Source organism: Notamacropus eugenii, chromosome 4, assembly GCF_028372415.1.
Source record: "Notamacropus eugenii isolate mMacEug1 chromosome 4, mMacEug1.pri_v2, whole genome shotgun sequence".
Classification (NCBI taxonomy): Eukaryota; Metazoa; Chordata; class Mammalia; order Diprotodontia; family Macropodidae; genus Notamacropus; species Notamacropus eugenii.
In genome coordinates, this window is record NC_092875.1 from 130815334 (window position 1) to 130834439 (window position 19106).

A 19106-nucleotide genomic window follows, 5' to 3' on the forward strand; every position below is an offset into this window, starting at 1 on the left:
TTAATACAGAAATAGTTGTGATACAGAAATAGGTGTACACAGGGCCCTGTGGGTATACGCAGGTAGTAGATTGAGGTACAACCAAAAATTGTTATTCAAGTAACATGATAAAAATAGAAGGATCCAGGTTTCTGAAGTCAGAGGACCTGAATTCAAATCCTTTCTATGATATAATCTTTGGGACCCTGGGTAAGTCATTTGACTTCTCAAGGTCTGTTTTTTCAACTATAAAATGATTAGTTTGAACTATATGACCTCAGAAGTCTCTTTCAACCCTAGATTTATGACTACACAAATTATATGTAAAATATCTCTTATTGAAAAATGTTTAGGAAAGAGTTACAGTAATTTCTCAATTTCATACCAGCATGGAGGAATCTGAATAAATTACTGTTCTTGTGTTTCAATACCTTTGTTTTCATTAAAGTTTAGTTTAGTTATAGTTATAGTTATATCAGTAGGATTTTTTCCAGCATTCTTTCCATTCACTGCTGTGCTTTTGTGAGTAACCACATCATGTATTTCCAATGTCAGTGACTCAGCAGAGGGAGACACTCTTTTAGGTGAGGCTTTTAGGTGAGCAGATGAGAATCTGCTTTTAAATGATCATTTTAAAGTAATTTCTGAATTTGCCATTTCTTTTGTATTTTCTGCATGGATTTTTTCATAGTTTATCTGTTCGTTGTTTTATCATTCATTTTATATATATAATATATAAATTTACATATAAATTATATATTATATATATAAATATATATATAAAAATGAATGATGAAGTATAATGCCAGAAATGTAAAATGGCAGGATGAGGTTTTTGAAAACTCAGTGGGTTTTTTTAATTTGTTTTATAAGCTCCTGCCATTCAATAAGAACCCACTTAGAAGTCTATTTTATCAAGTCATGCTTCTGTATATATAAATTCTAAGATATAAAATTAATTTAACTTTGTATTCTCATGTTAACTGGATAGAGGTTGATCTCAAAAATGACAGACTACCCAGCCGTTCTGTCCGTGCAAGTGATATTGTGTGGCAAACATAATCCAGAACAAAATTAAATCAGGACTCTAGTTAGTCTCCTTAGCACAGTGCCATGTAAGAGACAGTATATTACCTTGGGCTGATAGGGCTATGCTGGGGAGAAAAATAAAAGGACACTTTGGGAAAACAAAGACAGTCATTGCTTTCTTCTGGAGCAGCTGCAGCTAGTTCCATTGCTAAAGCAGAAACTGGCTGCACAAGGTATGTGTTCGTTTTTACAGATGGCAATGCAGACAAGTTGGTAATTGAAAAGGAAGTCGTGTACGTGAGCTATTTGGGGTTGGGGGTGGGGGGTGCAGCCTATTACAGTACTTTCCTGTGTAATTGACTTAGTGACTTATTGAAGAAGCAGGTTTTTCATGAATAGATTTCAGTTATTACAAAATTACATCATTATTGTTAAGGAAATTCATAATTCCAAGTTGTCTTTTTAAAATAATGTTATTAAACCTTTTAAAAGTCAGCTTGGCTTTCTCTCTGTCTGTGTACTGTCTCTGTAATGAAATTAGCCTTTTAGGGACAGTTCCTTCAGTGGTCTTTATTTAAAGGCCCATCTTTGATTTTTAACCTTCTGTACAAGAATGTAAGCCACTAGTGTAAACATATGAAAGAAACATTTAAATTCTTAAAGTATTTGGTGTGGCCGAAGATAAAATAGAACTGTTAAAAATGAGAGACTTTTTGGAATTTGACGTTTATAATAGATCAAAAATTAAGAGATACTACAATTCAGTTTCATCTCTGTCCCCACCCCCCAACCCTTAGGAGTACCTATTTAAAATATTTTAAAGGATTGAGGAATGTATTTTAAAGAATAGAACGCTATTTTAAGAAGAAGTAGTCCTCATCTCATCTCCTCCATCAAGTATTTGATACAAATTAGGTGTATAGCATCAGCTCCTCTGTTGACACTGTTGCAAGTTTTTAGCATTCCTCCCATACCAAACACTGTTTCTCGTAACTCTTTTATTTCCATGGTTTATTTTATGGTTTGAATAGAAGTAAGGCATAGTCACCCTCTCTGTGCTTGTCTATCTGTACATGTGCAGTCTGCATAGACTCTAGCTACTAGAGGACACCAGAAAAGTGTTTGAAATCTGAATTTACGTTTCATTTGTTATTTTATAATAAAACAAAAATCAGATAACATGTGGAAGAGTAAAGGAAAACTTCATGCTGAGTAAGTAATATTTAATATCAGAGATTTTAATAAGGTGTGTGTATGGAGGGGTGGTGGTATTATATCTGTTACCAGAATTCTAACAATTTAGGGCTTTGACCAAATATACTGACCTATAATAATTACTGTGAATCCATAAGTAATGGTGATTGTAGTAATCCAGTTAAACCTTGATGTGACATCTCAGGATCGCATATTTCATTTTTGTGGATTTTATAGACTTATGAAGCATTGTAGTGTTCTTGGAACATGTGATTTTAACGTACGCATCAATAATCCAGTACCATGGGACCCACCATTTGTATTTAGTTTGGGGTCTCCAAAGGAGAAACATTCAATGAAGTTCATAGATGACCTCAGGTGATTTCATGGGAGTTGGTGAGTAGCAGATAAGGGTTTCTGGTGCCAATAAACTCTACCATAAGCAGAAGTGTTCAAGTGTTCAAATAAATCTTTTGAAGCCATTAGAAGTTGGTAGGACCAGTGTTTTCTTGTTGCTTACTGTCACCCTTCCTTACACTCTTAATTCCCAGCTATTACCATTACCATCTACCACCCTTGTGCCTTAATCACCTCCTGCCATTACTACTGTTACTGTTCATTTGACTGACCAGGTCATCACCTAACAGGATATGAATATTACCTTAAGTTTATTATGGTTGTGTTTGAAAGGAAGAGTTTTTCGAAGTTTTTTTTTTCAAGAAGCATGAGAAAGGTTTTTTTTTTTAATTGATATAATATTAACATGTAATCTTGGAGTAAAGAATCATGTCAAGAAATTTGGAATAAAAACCAAAATCATCCTGAGTACTAATTGTTCTTAGAAAGAGAGTAACGCATTTTTCTGCCCTTCCTTACAACAGTTTGGTTCTCATGAGGTCTAGGGTCTACTTCTAGCACAGCTGCAAACTTACTGTGTCTGCTTAGGCAAATCACTTTAGCTTCTCTGAGACCTCCTTTCCTCATCACAGAATGATTGAATTTCACTTTTATAGGACTTTTCTAGGTCTAATATTTTGATGTCTTTATTTATTTATTTTTGAAAATAGTATTTTTGGGGCTCTTTAAGAACAGAGTCTAAAGCAGCAAGATGATGATCCATATTGTAAGGTAGTTAATCCTTCTCTTCCTCCTTGTTTTTGTCACAATATTCTGTATCACCACCTCATATTGCACACACCATGGCTTCTAATATTTTTTAAACTCCAGTGTTTTTATTTTGTAATTTTTTTAGTGTTGTAATGAATGCTAGCAGCATTTTTCCCTTTATACATATAATGGAAAATGTGTATAATCTTATTATACCTTGGAGTCTAATCATTTTCCTAAGGAATGCATTTCTATTTCTTAAACTGGAACTAAGTGGGAAAATAGAATCACAGAATTTTAGTGTGGGAAATGACCTTAGAGAACACAAAGCTCAAGCCTCTTATTTTCATGTGAGTAGACTTTTTGCAATATTGTCATTTCCTTTTCAGGTTGGTATCTCTTCAGTAATGAATCACTTTTTGTATCTTGAGATGCCTATACCTTGATTTGGGGCAGCTAGGTAGTGCAGTGCATAGAGTGCCAGACCTGAAGTCAGTAAGATTCATCTTCCTGAGTTCAACTCTGCCATCAGACACTTACTAGCTGTATGACCGTTGCCAAATCATGTAACCCTGTTTGCCTCAGTTTCCTCTTCTGTCAAATAAGCTGGAGAAGGAAAATGGAAGACTCATATGTAAATTAGGAAAGTCATAGAGCCTCAAATTAATTTTAGAAAACATTGTGATAAAGTGGAAAGAACACAAGATGAGTCAGAAGATCTGGGTTTAATCCCACCTCTTATAGTACCTGGATGACAATGGAACAAGTCACTTCTCTCAAGACCCCAGAAGATCTGTAGAATGAGCTGTTGTATTAAATGATCTCTAAAATCCTTTCTAATATTAAATATATTATCCTAGGATTAATTCCAGGGTTGTAACAGAAGGAAGGGGGGGGGGGGTGAGAGTGCTGGAAGCTACTTGTAGTAGGGAATAGACTAGATGCATAGCAGCAGAGAGAATACTGGTAAGAGAACTTGTCTAGTCTGTTACCAATAATGATTTACATATGAAATGAAGATAATGAAAATGATAAGTCAAAATCATATTTTTAATCTACCAAGTGAAGGCTGAATTCTAGAATATGACCTTGGTTTTGCAGAAATAACTTGTAGTAGTGAAAAGAGCCCTAGCTTTATACTCATGAAACAGATTTGGTCCTAATTCTGTCACTAACTCACTGTGTGACCTTAAACATCTGATCACTTCATCTCAAGTTAAATATAAATGAAAAGCATTCAGTCTAGTTGCAAGGTTCTTTGCTAACTAGTGGAGTAGCGACTGGACCTATGGTTTCATTGGTATAGGGAATTCCCAATTAAGAGAACTCTCTATGCCAATGCAAGTTGGAACATTCGCTTCAACTTATGGTCTTAGAGTTTCTTAGAGCTGTGAGATAGCAAAGGACTCACCTAGGATCTCCCAGCCATTATGTTAGAGGTACAGTTTGAAGCCAGGTCTCCCTGGCTCTGAAATCAGGGCCCTCCTCTCTCTCCTTCTCTCTCTGTTTGTCTCTGTCTCTCTCTATGTCTGTCTCTGTCTCTCTTTGGGTCTCAGTCTCTCCCTATCTCTCCGTCGCCGTCATTTACTCTGCCCTCCCCCCACCCTTCTTAGACGGTATCTCCTCTCATATAGAAACACGCATTGCATCCAAATATTGATCAGATTCTTGGATTTTTTTCCCCAGAATTAAGTAGATTAGAGAGTAGCATCTTGATTGCCTAGGGTCGTGCCCCTAAGAGTCATCCAAAACTCATCTAGATTCATTCACCTAATGTGTGTGGACTGGCAGTATGTACCTGAGGTATTTGGCAGTTGCCTAGGTGATGACATGCCTGTGGGACAAGTCTCAGGCACATTCATACCTGTGGTACTCTTTATGATTACTACAGTGTGCATTGCCTCATGTTCTGGAACCCAGCTTGTTCCAGTGCTTGTAGCCAGGGATGTCAGTGAAGTTGACGCTAGCCTCCATTAGCATTGTTGATGTGTTGAGGAAGTGAATATAATAAGTAGAGTAAACATGATCTGAGTCCAAGGGCTGAGATAGGTGATTGTAAGATGGAGGCTTGGCTGAGCCTTGTGGTGTCTTTTCACTATTCTGGCAGGAAATCTGAGGGCAGAGAGGGCTTTTTAAAAACAGGCAAGGGCTTGTCCCATATACTGTTTCAACTGATTTTTCACAATTTTATTTGCAGGCAAAAGCCTGTTTGTGTTTTACCAGCAACATCTCTCCCTCCGCAGATTTTTTTCCCCCATTCTTGCTAAAATGTTCATTGGTCTATACTTATGGTTAAACTGTGAAGGGTTAGTTAAAAAAGAGTTTCTTGCCAAGTACTGGCTTTACTGAGAGATTTATACTGATGTATTCAGTGCATTCAAACTGGTATTTGTTTAATACCCTGGTAACTACTGTACTACAGGAGAAACAATATAGATATTATATTGGTAGGTTTCTTTTAATGAGAGAAGAACACTGAAGGGAGAATGAAATGGTATGAACACACCCGTAGATGACATTAGCTATTCCTGTGAATTCCTTGAGGAGACAACGTTAGTGATAGAAGTCATCAAGTATATTTTCAGAAATGGTGGTTTATTTTATTTGCCTTTTTTTTTAAGTGGGTAACACCCAAAGTGTTGTCACAGAAATAAAATATCAGGGAATGAGATAATTTCCAGGAGAAGAACAGTGAAGTATATTCATGGAAAGTACTTACAGTTCTTTAAAAAAGGTATCATATAAACACAGTGAATACATTACTTGGTTCTCAAGGGCAGTTGAATTTTCTATCTGTTTGACTACTTTTTAGCGGGAAAATACAACATTGCCAGGAGGTCTTGTTTCTTCCGTTTTATTTTGAAAATGTTTTCCTTCATATCATACGTTTTTATAATAAAATGACATCTAGGATATATATGCTGTTCATCTACTGTAGTCAGGATGAGAAACATCACTCTCTAGAGTTGTTTTTTTAATAGCCATATGGCTTCAGCAGAAAAGTTTGAACAAGATTTGGTTCACCTTTTAAAAAAATTACTCCAAAATAAATATTTATATTTTTCATAGGATAATGATATATTCTTTCAAGTGTAGCCCCCTGTGTCATAGGTCTTTCAGTGAATCAAGAATGTTGGACATGAGTAACCTTAGGTAGAATGAATGCCATTTCCCTAGGATCTTGTTTCCAGGGTTAAGGATGTGGGCATGGATGAGCACGAGAAATGCAGCTTCCTGTGTCTAATAACCAGAATAGCAAAAGATAAGTTCACAATGTGAGCCTTATGCTGACCACTTATTGCTGGCTCTACTGTTCAATGACCAGAGACCATGGTTGATGAGCAGTCTTGTAGATCATCAATTTGAACTTTAGCTCTCACAAATCCAGCTGAAATCACTTCTAGCTTTCAAGATTCTTAACCATGGAAATTTTATGGGGGTGGGGTTGTGGAAGGAAGATACCAGACAACACAAAAGGCAACAAAAAATAAAATAAGGCAATATAAAATGTTAAAGGTAATAATAATAAAATAATATTATATAAAAATTTAACAAGTGTTCTTTTTGCTTCTTTTGGCACAAATAAATTAATAATTAAGGAAAGATCTAGCTTGCGTGCATTGTTGTAGTTGCCATTACGCATCGCAAGACCATTAAAATTTTTTTGGTAGTTCATATAATCATAAATTTAGAAATAGAAGATAACTTAGAGGTACCTAGGTCAACTTTTTTTTTAACTAATGATGAAATAAAACAAGATACAGCTTTTGTGATCTGAAGAGTACAACAAGGATTGCGAGAGGCAGACCTGGATTTGATTCTACTTATTTTGATACCAAATTCAGCCTTCTTTCTATTCTAGCAGATCTTGCCCAAGTGTTTTTATCTATTAAAAGTGAAATCCCTTGAAACTGAAAGTGTAGGCTAAATGGGCCTTATTTTCCCTTCTATTCCCACTGCTTATCCCTCCCCCTTGCAAATTACATTGATTAGCATTTATTAGAACAGACATTGGTGTCAAAATATTTGATGTGAATTCCCAACTGCACATGAACATTATTCTCCTAAATAATCATAACTGTCCTTCTGATCAGAATATAATCATCAATTTTTGGAGTACATAAATGCATTAAGCATTACAAAAGTATGATTGAGTAGCTGAATACAACTATGTTTGTAAACAGTATTGAATTCATTTGAATAAAATTAGAAATAGCTTAAAGAGTTAAAAAAAATGGGGGGGCATCCAGGCTAACAACATGTACATAAAATTTCAGAAGGATTTTATTTGAAATGGCCAAGATATAAAACCATAAAAAATGTGAGTAAATACTCTGCATATCAGGGCTTGTTATGTAATTACATGGTTTCAATATGGTTCTTATTCATAGAAAACTCTTATAAAGGATAGATTTCTACATACACTCATTTGCTAATGGAAAATTTAAATGTCTCTGTTAGATACCACATTGTAAATGTCTAGTTCTTCCAATATTAAGCTATTTGAATGATTGACCAAGTCAACCAAATTCAATTTCTCTTAATCAAATAATTTGGGGTTTGGAAACATCATGACATTTTCATAGATCTGGGAATCTTTTACATTTTGGGCGATATCCAAATAGTAAACAATTGAAACAATTTAAATAAGCTTTTGTTGGTTTACTTGCTTATTTATTTACTGAAAGTTGCATCTGGGTTTACAAGTACATGTGCCAAGGTTTAGCCCTATGTGTTTTAAAAGAGCCAAGAGGCAAAGACCAAAAGGTAGAATTACGCCTAGAAACATTAAGAGATTCTTAACTACAGTGGTTAGATATGATGCACTAGAAGCAATGTTCTTTAATGATTGCAGATTAAGTAGAGAAAGTTTTATTAGATAATTATTTGCTTTTTAAAATACTTGTGGTCTTTTCAAAGTTGAAAAAAACTTGCTTTTGTTATTCCATGTAACAAAAAGAATCAGTTCTAGCCTTGGAGATCCTCTACCATATATCCTCTCACTTTCCACTGCAGGTCCCATCTATTCTGGACTTATGCATGTGGTCCATGCCAGCTTCAGTCCTGAAGAACCTAGTCTCTAATGAGAGGTGTTTAAGGTTTCTTTTTTCATACTTTTTTAGCTGATTAGGATTCTCATATTTCACCTTTACTGACTCTGCACTGTTCAAACAACTCCTGGTACATATCTTCTTAGGATAGCCATTTTCTCCCAGTGAAGAAACTCTACTTGCTACTAGTCAACTCTACTCCACAGATCCAGAACCTCTTAAATTCAAAAGGTCACCTCCAAAGCATGTACATTGTGATGTACATCACAAGACTAATCAGGAAAGGAAACAGAAAGTGCAAAAGGTCTTCCTGGTACCAAGATGCAAATTCACCTGATTGAGTCCATGATGCATATAAGAGCAGCTGAGAGAGAAGAGGAAGAACACTGCTCAGTCCCTTACCTCCTCATGAAATGTCCAGTAACAGAAAGTATTAGTTACCACTTGACTTGGAAAATCAAAGGAAGATAATAAACAAGAAGCTAGCTCTTCTTTTTTAACTGATGTTGCTCTCCTGTTGCTATCAAAGACAAGGGGTTGGGGCAGGGGGATGTTTCAAGGCTCCACTCGGTTTGTTACATCATACCAAAGTAGAAAGTCAGTTAGACAAGACCTTGTCATTCCATGTGTAGCCAAGTGGTGAATCGTATTTATTAAGCCAGAAGGGTAATTCTGTGCTGTCTCTTAGGAAGTTATCATTACATTAAGCTCTTCTCGTTTTGGAGCATTGGTAGATATTATCTTCTGTGACCCAAATTCTGGTATGAGTGACTTCTATAATCCATTAACAATACTGGTATTTTGAGTATTCATACCAAGAGATGACACAGCACATGCAGAGAAAAAAAGTGTTCAGAAAAATTCTCAGTAATTATCACAAAAAATATTTTTAAATTGAGGAGTCACTGACCTCTTCTCAAGATTCTACCCAATTAAGTATTGCTATTATCAACTTGAATCCCTTGCACAGAATTATTGGGCTACAGAAATAGTGTATAAGTACCCCAAACGAAATCTAAAAATTACAAATCTAACTCTAAAAAGATGAAGAACTTAACTTCCTTTATTGGATTTTTCTTTTAGAATTTTTCCATTAAAATAACTAATAAAAATAGACTTTCTGTGATTCTTCTTTGATGAGAGTATAGATGGAGAAATAATTAACCCCCCTTCAGTCTTCAACTAGTACAAAATATGGTTAGGTCTATGTCAGCTTGAAAGAAGAATGTAACTTTCAGGTTTTAGCAAGAAAAATAATTGGGCACATTGAGTGTTGTTCACAAGAATATCCTTTTTGAAAATCACTTTTACTTTCTTATTAGTTGATACGTGGGTCACCTGGACACTTCATTTCTCTCACATCCAGCCAATTTATGAAGGGAAGTTTTGGTAGGACTAAGGTTGTTCCTTGCTGAAGTGAACTCTAATGGTTTCTGATCTCTGACATCACAGGCAGTGGGATGCTAAAGATTTTTCAGGGAGAAAATAAAAACAACTAGGAAAGATAAGCTTGGAATTCAAAACTTTCTAGAAAAGGAATGTCAACTAGGAAACATTTATTAAATACCTATTATATCCCAAGCACTGTGCCCAGAGTACAGGCAGCCTTATGAATCTTGGAATGATTCTTCAAATCTGTCAGTCAACTACCATTTTTTTAAACACTTGCTATGTGCCAGGGCATTGGCTAAGTGCTAGGGATACAAAGAAAGGGAAAACAAACAAACAAACGAAAAGCAACAAAAGCTCTCACAGTCTAACAAAGAAGCATGCACACAATAATATGCAAACAGATTATATATCTACATAGATACATATATATGTATGTAATATACATATATGTATCCATATAGATACATATATATGTGTGTAATATACATATATGTATCTATATAGATACATATATATGTGTGTAATATACATATTTATGTACATACACGCAGGATTCATTGGAAGGGGGCTAGCCTCAGATGTAAGACAGTAAGATGAAGAACGGGGACAGGCTTCTTGCTAAAGAAAGGTTGGTCTTTGGGTAAGTCTTGGAGGAAATCTTTTAAGCTGTTACAGCATTCTTTAAAAGGTCATAATATTTCAAAAGGCACCTGATCATAATCAATGTTATGAAAAGAGGCATTATTCTTACTCTTATCCATTTGAGACTTTCCACTTTACTTTTAGAAAATCTTTACCTTTGTCTTAAGAGGTTCCTTCAGATTCCATGGTACTCAATCACAACATGGGGGCTTGCTGTGCTTCCTAGGACAGTCAAGTATTTCTCTTGTGACAATACTGCAACATAGTAGAGTGGTTAGAGTGCTGAACTTATAATCATGAAGAACAGGATTGAGATTGCACTTTTCTCACCTACTATTTCTTTGCCCAAGTTCAAACCACTTAATTTCTACAAACCTCCATTTCTTCATCTGTAAAATGGGATAATTAATAATATTATCATTATTATTTAAAGCATCTAGATCATGTGTGTGTGTATGTATGTATTATTATACAATATTTCAGCCTCTTCTATATACCTTCCACTTCAGCACTCTTGGGTCTTCCAAATGCAGAAGAATAGTTCTTTTACTATTTATAGTAGCTTCCAGATGTGGTCACATGGGAGATGATTTTTAGAAGAAAAATATCTGTACTTTTTCCTACTCTGTGCCCCTGTAACAAAGATAAACATGCTGCTATTGCAATGTGTGTATGACCAGCCTATTCAGTTATCTTCAACTCTATTCTCACACTTAATAACCAAGTATGAGTAGAAGTTCTCTGTGGTAGTAAAAGCAATAGCTGTGTCCCACTTGAAGCGAACCTGATAGGTGAAGATCAGTCAAAAAGATATATGAGGGAAAGGAGCGAGGACGAAGTTCTCTTACAAAATTTTTCTTCATTTTACGAAAGCATTCATGGTAGAATTTCCTTCAATGTCAAGCTACCCTCCTTAGGGAAACAAAAATGGAGTTTGACATACAAATATTCTATTCACACAAAATTGCTCAGAAACACAAATAGTGAAGTTTGTACATATGTGTACACACACATTTATATATGTGTGTACATATATGCATACATGTATGTGTATATATATACACACATGCACACACACTGTGATTTTCAGAAAATTTATTTTAACCATAAAAAAGATTAGTTTCTTTACAAAAGAATCAAGTGTAGAGTTTGTGAGGGTAGGAACATTCACTCAAATTAGGATTACACCCACTTTGGCATGTTGTGGCAGGCACCCAAGGCATCAGGGAAGAGAAGGAATAAATGGTTCCACCATCAAATTTGAGCCTCAGCCATATATGTATTAGTTTCCAAATAGACATTTCCATTGCCTTTATGTGGATCAAGATGGTGTTTATTTGCCAAAGCAGTTATTAAGCTCTAGGAAAAAAAAAAGCTTCTACAACCTAGGGGAGTTTCATAATGATAACCTAGCCAGACACTCCCTAGTATTTCTTTGTGTAAAGGGGGAAGCCAAGTAGGTTTGATAAACACAGGTCCTAGGAACTGATAGATATCGGGCAGAGAGCTTTTCATATTTTGTGATGGTTTCCATTCAAAAAAGGCATCAAGTTCAGAATTTGCTGCAGGCTGACATACATGATGTGGTCTTACTATCAAGATTTAGAGAAATGCAAGGCATTCTTCCTTCTGACTCCAGGGTGGGGAGAAAGAGGAAAGGAGCAAGAGATTATACTGATGACAATATAGATTTTATTATATCACCCAAAGTAGCATAACCTGCTGTACTAATGAAATCGTGTTCTTGGTTTAAAAGGGCAATTGTTCGCCTGACTTTGTGCTCACTAAAAACATTTCCCCAATCTTGTTAAATTATTGCACTCATTTCAGATTTTTATGGCTATGCAGCTTACCGACCCTCATTTCTCTACGTTTCATTCATTTTCCTTGTATTGATGATTAATGGAGGATGTCGAATGTTAGAGTGAGCAGGCATCAGCAAATGCAGGATCATAATTAGTTTAGCTGACGAGGGCCTCTGATAGCACTTGCATCTGGATGGAAAAATTACCCTATAGGGAACTGGCTGCTCACCAGGTCTTTTTAGTGATACATTGTGAAACACCCGATGAATCAAATGCCCTTTCAATGCCAAGAAAGTGTTCCAGTCTTGAAGCCAAAATTATGTCTGCAGAAAGCTTTCCATTTGAAATGTATCAGAGTACAATTATAACCATTGTATTTTTTTGGCAATGATACTGCTCTTCTACAGTATGGACTAAAGTTAAATAAATTTCTCAAATTTTATGAAACTCTGAAATTTGGACTTAGCACGATAGTTATTCTTAATTTCTACTAAAATTGGCTTTCATGGAGACTCCTCCGACCCCTTATCTAAGATGTGGGTTTTTTCATTAACATATTTACTTAGAGAAAGTAGAACTGAGTTGCAATTCAGGCTTTTTTTTTTTTTTTAAAGCAAGAAAATGCTATTTTCCTGCTTGTTAATATATTTGTGCCTACAAACATAGTCTGGCTTTTGTTTAAATGAGGTTAATGAAATTATTATTTGTTAGGAAGAATGTTATAAGCAATACTTATAAATAGTTATGAATGTCCTACTAGATATTCTAATATTGCTATTAAAGCTGATGAAGGCATTACCCGTTGACTAAAATGAATTTGAATTTAAAAATAATGATTTCCTTGCTGAATGCAGAACAATAAATAAATAACCCTTCCTGGGACAATGCTGCCTGGCTTTAGGATTAAGTTCATAAGAGGTCTCATTACTAATACTGTAGAGGTCAATTCGCTAGGAGCTGTGAGGAATGCACAGTATTCTCTTGAAGATTTTACATTTATAAAAGAAAAACCAGAATTGAATGTCCTGACTTCTGTTAATAACCTCTGTTACAAGAAAGCTACAAAGAAAGAGACTAGAATTAATTTTAAATGGTTCATTTTCAACATTTGCTCCCGACTGACCACATTTTAAGACCAACATGGCAGTCCTGCTGCCGTTTCCAAATTACATCACACATAGTTGCGATGTTATGTCTGTCAGGTTTTGCTTTGACACTTTTCAAAGGTATATTTCAGAGCACAGAATTTAGCAGCCATCGTTAAAGGCACAAACCCCAAAGTTCAAAAAGTTAGAGCTGTGTCTGTGAAAAGCCTTTGGTGTTCCACACACCTCATCCATCACTGTAGGGTTAATTATATTGAAAATCAGTGGAGCCTATTAGACACAATTGAACCTGACCTCATTATGGCAGTGTGGTTTTATACTGTCATTGTTGCTAGTGCAGAGACAAAACTTTCTGGGCTGATTTGTTCTTTCTCCCCTGATCATGTGACTCACCTCTGACCTATGCATGTTTTATTTTTTTTTCATTTCAGAGACGTAGAGGCTCGGGTGTTTTCTGTGCCAACTGCCTGACCACAAAGACCTCTCTCTGGCGAAAGAATGCCAATGGCGGCTATGTATGCAATGCGTGTGGCCTCTACCAGAAGCTCCACTCGGTAGGAAGAACTTACTAGTTTGTTTCAGGAAAGCATAAATACCTTACATAGTAAGACTGAAGCTGGGTAGCCGTGGCATGGGCTTGCTTGTATGATTGGTACTGGCTTTCAGTTAATTTCTTAGCAAGGTTTTTCCAATATGGTCACTTTGAGATCATTCATGATTCATTAGGAATCAGACTAAGATGCTAAAAGAAAATCATTAGTGCTACATTTAATTATTTTAATATGAAAGAAAAACTGTTTATTACCAAGAATTCCACTTGGCACATGGCTTAACAAATGCTCTCAGGATCCATTGAAATTATTAATGTTAGAAGAAGGACTCTGTAAAAGGATATTAAAAAAAAAAACTTTTTGTATGAAAAATCAAAGCTAAGGATTCTACCCACTGTGTATATCTTGTGGGTTCAGTGGGAGAAGAGAGAAAATACTCAAGTTTTTTCGTCTTCCTTTTATGTTCAGAAATGCCAAAGTGTTATTTAAGGGGGAAAGCTTTTATAAGAACATTTTCAGAGGCATTTCTTCTTGTAAAATTATGCCTTTGACTCCTAAATTTTATTTTTGGGGTTTAGATATGTATCAGAGGTCCCAACTGATACACAGAAAATTAAATTAAAGAAAAATATTGAGTTCTGTGATGTTAACTCTCATAGAATCAACAAAGGTAACCTTTCATTTACTGCCATTTCATGGAGAGCAAAGAGCATCACTGGGTTTGCATCCAGAAGACTTGGATTCAATTCCTAACTGAAACTTACTACCCTGTAGCCTCATGTAGGTTATTTAATCTCTCCAGGTTTCAATGTTCACCACTAACATGAAGCAGTTGGTCTACATCGTCTCTATGGTCTTTTCCATGTTCTCTATAAATCTATGAATAAAAGAAATGCTGTTGGATGACGGGATAGTTAACATTTTCACAATACTGTACTGTTACAAAAAAAAACCTTATCATCTCTTGATTAACACAATTACTATGAGATAGATAGTGTACATATCATTGACTCTGTTTTCATATAACACATTGTTAAGACCCAGAAAAGTAAAGTGATTAACCTAAGATAAAACAGCTAACAAGTAGTAAAGACTTGAACCCAGGTTAAATTGATTTCAAGTCAGCCAACTTTCATCTACTGAGATTTTCTAACTTCTAATAATAATAATTTGACTAATTACAAAAGGAAACCCAAATTCTTCCATTCTAAATATTCAGATTACTTAGTCAAGCACATTTTTATTTTGGACAATTCCTCTGATGGAGAAATCTGTCTTTGAAATATTAGAAAAGAATATTCATTTAGTAGAATCATAGAGACCTCAAAGATCAGAGAGTCTCACCCTATTTGAAGCATAAATACTGGATATAGAAAATATGTACTACTTTGTAAACACCTCCATCAAAAGAAAAAGTCGTTACACACACACACACATACACACACACACACACCTTATTTGTTTGCTTGTTTATTAAACTGTGTAAATGCAGGATGCACACATTTGGGATATCCACCCCAAATATTCACATGGACTATCTGTGCTCAACCTGTGGTAGAACATTCTGAGCTCATGTTGATCTGATCGGCCACAGTCAGACTCACCAAAATTTCACTTTATCATGGTGATGTCATTTTGGTCCTCTTTGAAGACGAAGGACAACAACCAACCAACCAAACGGTACCAGGAAGTGTGCCAAAAAAATACCATTATAGGTACAGAAAATATTTAATGAAATGCTCTATTTCATTTCTGGAGAGTTCAGATAATTAGAGAAATTCTTTCTTATATGGAAACAAAACATGCCCAACTTCTATCTACTGGTCCTAGTTGTTCTTCCTAGAAAAACATAGAATAAACTCTAATCCTTTTTTTCCCATATGACAGCTCTCTCGATACTTGAAGTCAACAATCACTTGAGTCCTTGAGTCTGCTTTTCCCCTGGAAGCATTCTTCCCCCTAAACTCCATCATGTGCTCTGATAGCTTTTGGGCCATTATCTTTGCTCTCAGTAATTCTCAGGAAGTTTTTCACATCTATAGAGAATATGATATCAAACAAACTATTCTCATAACTAAACCATTGGAAGGATTTTTCATGCATATGCATTATAAATGTCCAGTGCCAACAACTTGTAAAAATTTTTCTCCTAATTTTTTACCTTGTGAAAAGATTGTTTTCTCCCCTTTCCTACACCGCTTTCCAGCTATGTTGTTTTTATTTGCACCTTTCAAGCAGAGTAATAAGCTTCAACTTAATGATCACTGATATTAATGATTTTAACTGAACTTTGGCCAATCATAGGCAAGGAATTTAATTAAGCTTCTGCTCTACCACGCTATGATAATTTAAACGATCTGATATATTGAAGGCATCAGCTTTCTAAAGACACACACACACGCACACACCCTTATACACATAATGAGACAAAATGCTAAAATACTGTTCTCTCATTTTATAGTAAAGTTGGAAAAAATAAAAGATATTTCTTGATAAAGATTAAATAACACACATTTCCCATGTTATTCACTATTCAAGTATAATTTCATTTAAAAATTACTATTAAATAACTACTGTGCTGTAGGTACCATACTAGGTACAGAGATTCTACGTATTAGATAAGGAATGGGCCATGTTTTTACAAAACAGTATAAAGTGAAAAGGACAAATATAAAAATAATTATGATACAAAAGAGAGGATGATAAGCAGTTGACCTACAGGTATTTATTAAGCAGCCCTTGGGGGCCAAGCACTATGCTATAATTTGGGCCAAATGCCAAGAGAAAATTGATCAGGAAAGTTATTTGCAGATGTGATCGGGTATCTAGGAAGGTTTTATGGAAGGACTGGCTCATTATTTGGACTTTGGAAAAGGGATGGAATTCATAGAAATGAATTTTTTAGGCATGGAGTAGGGCAAAAACAGAAGAGGGACAGAAAGACAGAACAAGATTGATATGAAAATATAAAGCTATCAAAGGAGAAAATGTCACTGTGATTTTAAGAAAAGATACTGGAAGAGTAAATAAGCATGCATGGTAGAAAAAAACAGAGAAGCCTGAAGTCAAAATGCAGGATTTCAGAATTAAGAAGTTGAGGCCTTTGATTATTATCTTTTCAAGCCACTATGGTGGGTTGCATAAATAAAATGGAAATTGGAGTCATGGGGCTAAAGGGTTCAAAGAAATGTGAGGGCAGGATTTTAAATTGATCATTAATTAGGGCCATCAAGGATGAGGACAGAACATACAGTGGAGAGAAAGCATAAACAATGTACCAAAGTCATGGGAAAATGTTGGAGAATGATCAAGAGATCGTAAAAGACAAGAGAAAGAATCAGGAGAAAGAGGTTTAGTCACAGGATTGGTTGTTGAGAAAACATTTTTCCATACCTGGCAATGGGCAGAAATATTTAAAAAGAATAATTACCAGTAAGTGCACTAACAGTGTTGTAGAATTTACAGAGATGTAGTTTCAGGTAATGTTAGAAGTTGGAAGGAATATAAGGAAAAGGTTAAGGCTGATGGGTAGCTTGATAACAATGGTACAAATTTTCCATTACTTTATTAATGTATGCTACTTTACCAGTACTGTAGGGTTTTCATTTTATAACTTTATTGTCTTAAACATCTTCAGTTTATTTTAAATAAATGTCAGACAATCAATAAACATTTTTTAAATGCCTACTATGTGCCACTCTGCTTTTGGAAAAGTTCCCCAACCTCCTTGGATATGCTTCTCATCAGTAAAATAATGTTGGGTTAAACGCTCTCAAAGTCTTCTTCTTCAACGAAAACCAGAAGAGTATAGTTGTAAGGTTTTCTTTTGTGCCATTGGTGCTTTCTTTTATTTTCAATTTACAAAATTTCAATTCAGTATGTTAAAAAAAACTAAATACAAGCTACAGCATTTTTAGGGATAGTCAATGAATTGTTGATGATCTCAATAGCTTTCTGAATGGAAATCAAAAACTTATTTGAAGTTGTTTCCCTGGGTTAGCCTGAACAAAGAATTCCTATTTAAAAAAAAAGAAATTGCACTTACAAATTTTCAACCTAAGTTATCAGTTATAAATATATACATTTATATAATAAGTTATAAATATAAGTTATAATATAATATAATATATAATAATATAATATAATAATAATAAGTTATATAATAAGTTATAAATAATACATTTTCAGTGCAAGAAAGATAAGTTATACCAACTCCATAACATCAGATAAAGATTAGGCCTCTACCACATGTGGAAAATTGATTATGTTGCCATCCATGGATTTTGTTCACATAATTTGAACACTTGCTGAAAGTGTACGTGAATACCAAGCACATATATGTGCTAAGTGATGGAATTACAGAATACAGAGGAAGAGCAGGTATTTTGAGCAAGTCTACAATGATTTAAGTCTAGTATTCATTTACTTATTTCCTGACAGTCCATGTTGACAACTTTATAACATTTAGAATGTCCATGCTAGCAAAATCTACTTCGAAAAACACAGTCTGAGAATCCAAGGAATGGTTCAGTTTATTCTGGTACTCATGACATGACCTTAAGTTAACTTCCCCGTGCCTTTATTTTGCTGCCTGTAAAAATGGAAATGCTACCTGGCCTTGTTTAGCTTTTGAGGAGGTTGTGATAATAAAATGATACCATAGAAAGGAAAATTATTTGAGTTATTCCAAATAACAGGTACTTAGTAAATGTTTATCAAACTGATTTCTACTTGGGTAATGGTAATGATGAATTCAAAATAACCATTTGATATCTTTGTGTTTGAAAAAATAACATCTATAATAATTTTCTTATCAATAATTCATGATAATGTCTTTGTAACTTGGTGAAAACTGGACATCCTGATATAGCCATTCCATTTTTAACTTTGGTACTGAATTGATTTTTTTTTTAAATCAGATTTCAGTATCCTTTTTTCTTGATTTGGAGCTGTAATAGAAAATAAACATTTCACATGTTAAAATGTAACATCATTCAAATTATTTTAAAATGTTAAATCAACATAGGGAGAAAAATAAAAAAGATGACAGACATCCTGGTGGTCTAAAACAGAAACAGCAAATGTGCTTTGATCTCCTCTATAAGCGTTTTATTTTCTAACCCTGCTAGCTTTGGTTTTCGTTGCGTTCATTGTTATTAGATATTTTCATATTTAAATTAATTATGTAAATGCATAGGTACCAAAAATGTTACCAGTAGTTTCAAAAGTAATCACTTAGTTTCCCATGTC

The 19106-nt window shown here is 34.8% G+C and overlaps 1 protein-coding gene across 5 annotated transcripts in view; it reads left to right on the forward strand.

Annotated features, from left to right (window-relative positions):
- Positions 1 to 19106, forward strand: part of TRPS1 (transcriptional repressor GATA binding 1) — a 296959-nt gene that overhangs the window by 270856 nt on the left and 6997 nt on the right. For all 5 annotated transcript variants that reach the window (XM_072603246.1, XM_072603244.1, XM_072603248.1 and 2 more), the window contains one exon: positions 13737 to 13859. In XM_072603246.1, coding sequence (XP_072459347.1) covers positions 13737 to 13859 — 123 coding nt within the window. The remainder of the gene's footprint in view (positions 1 to 13736; positions 13860 to 19106) is intronic.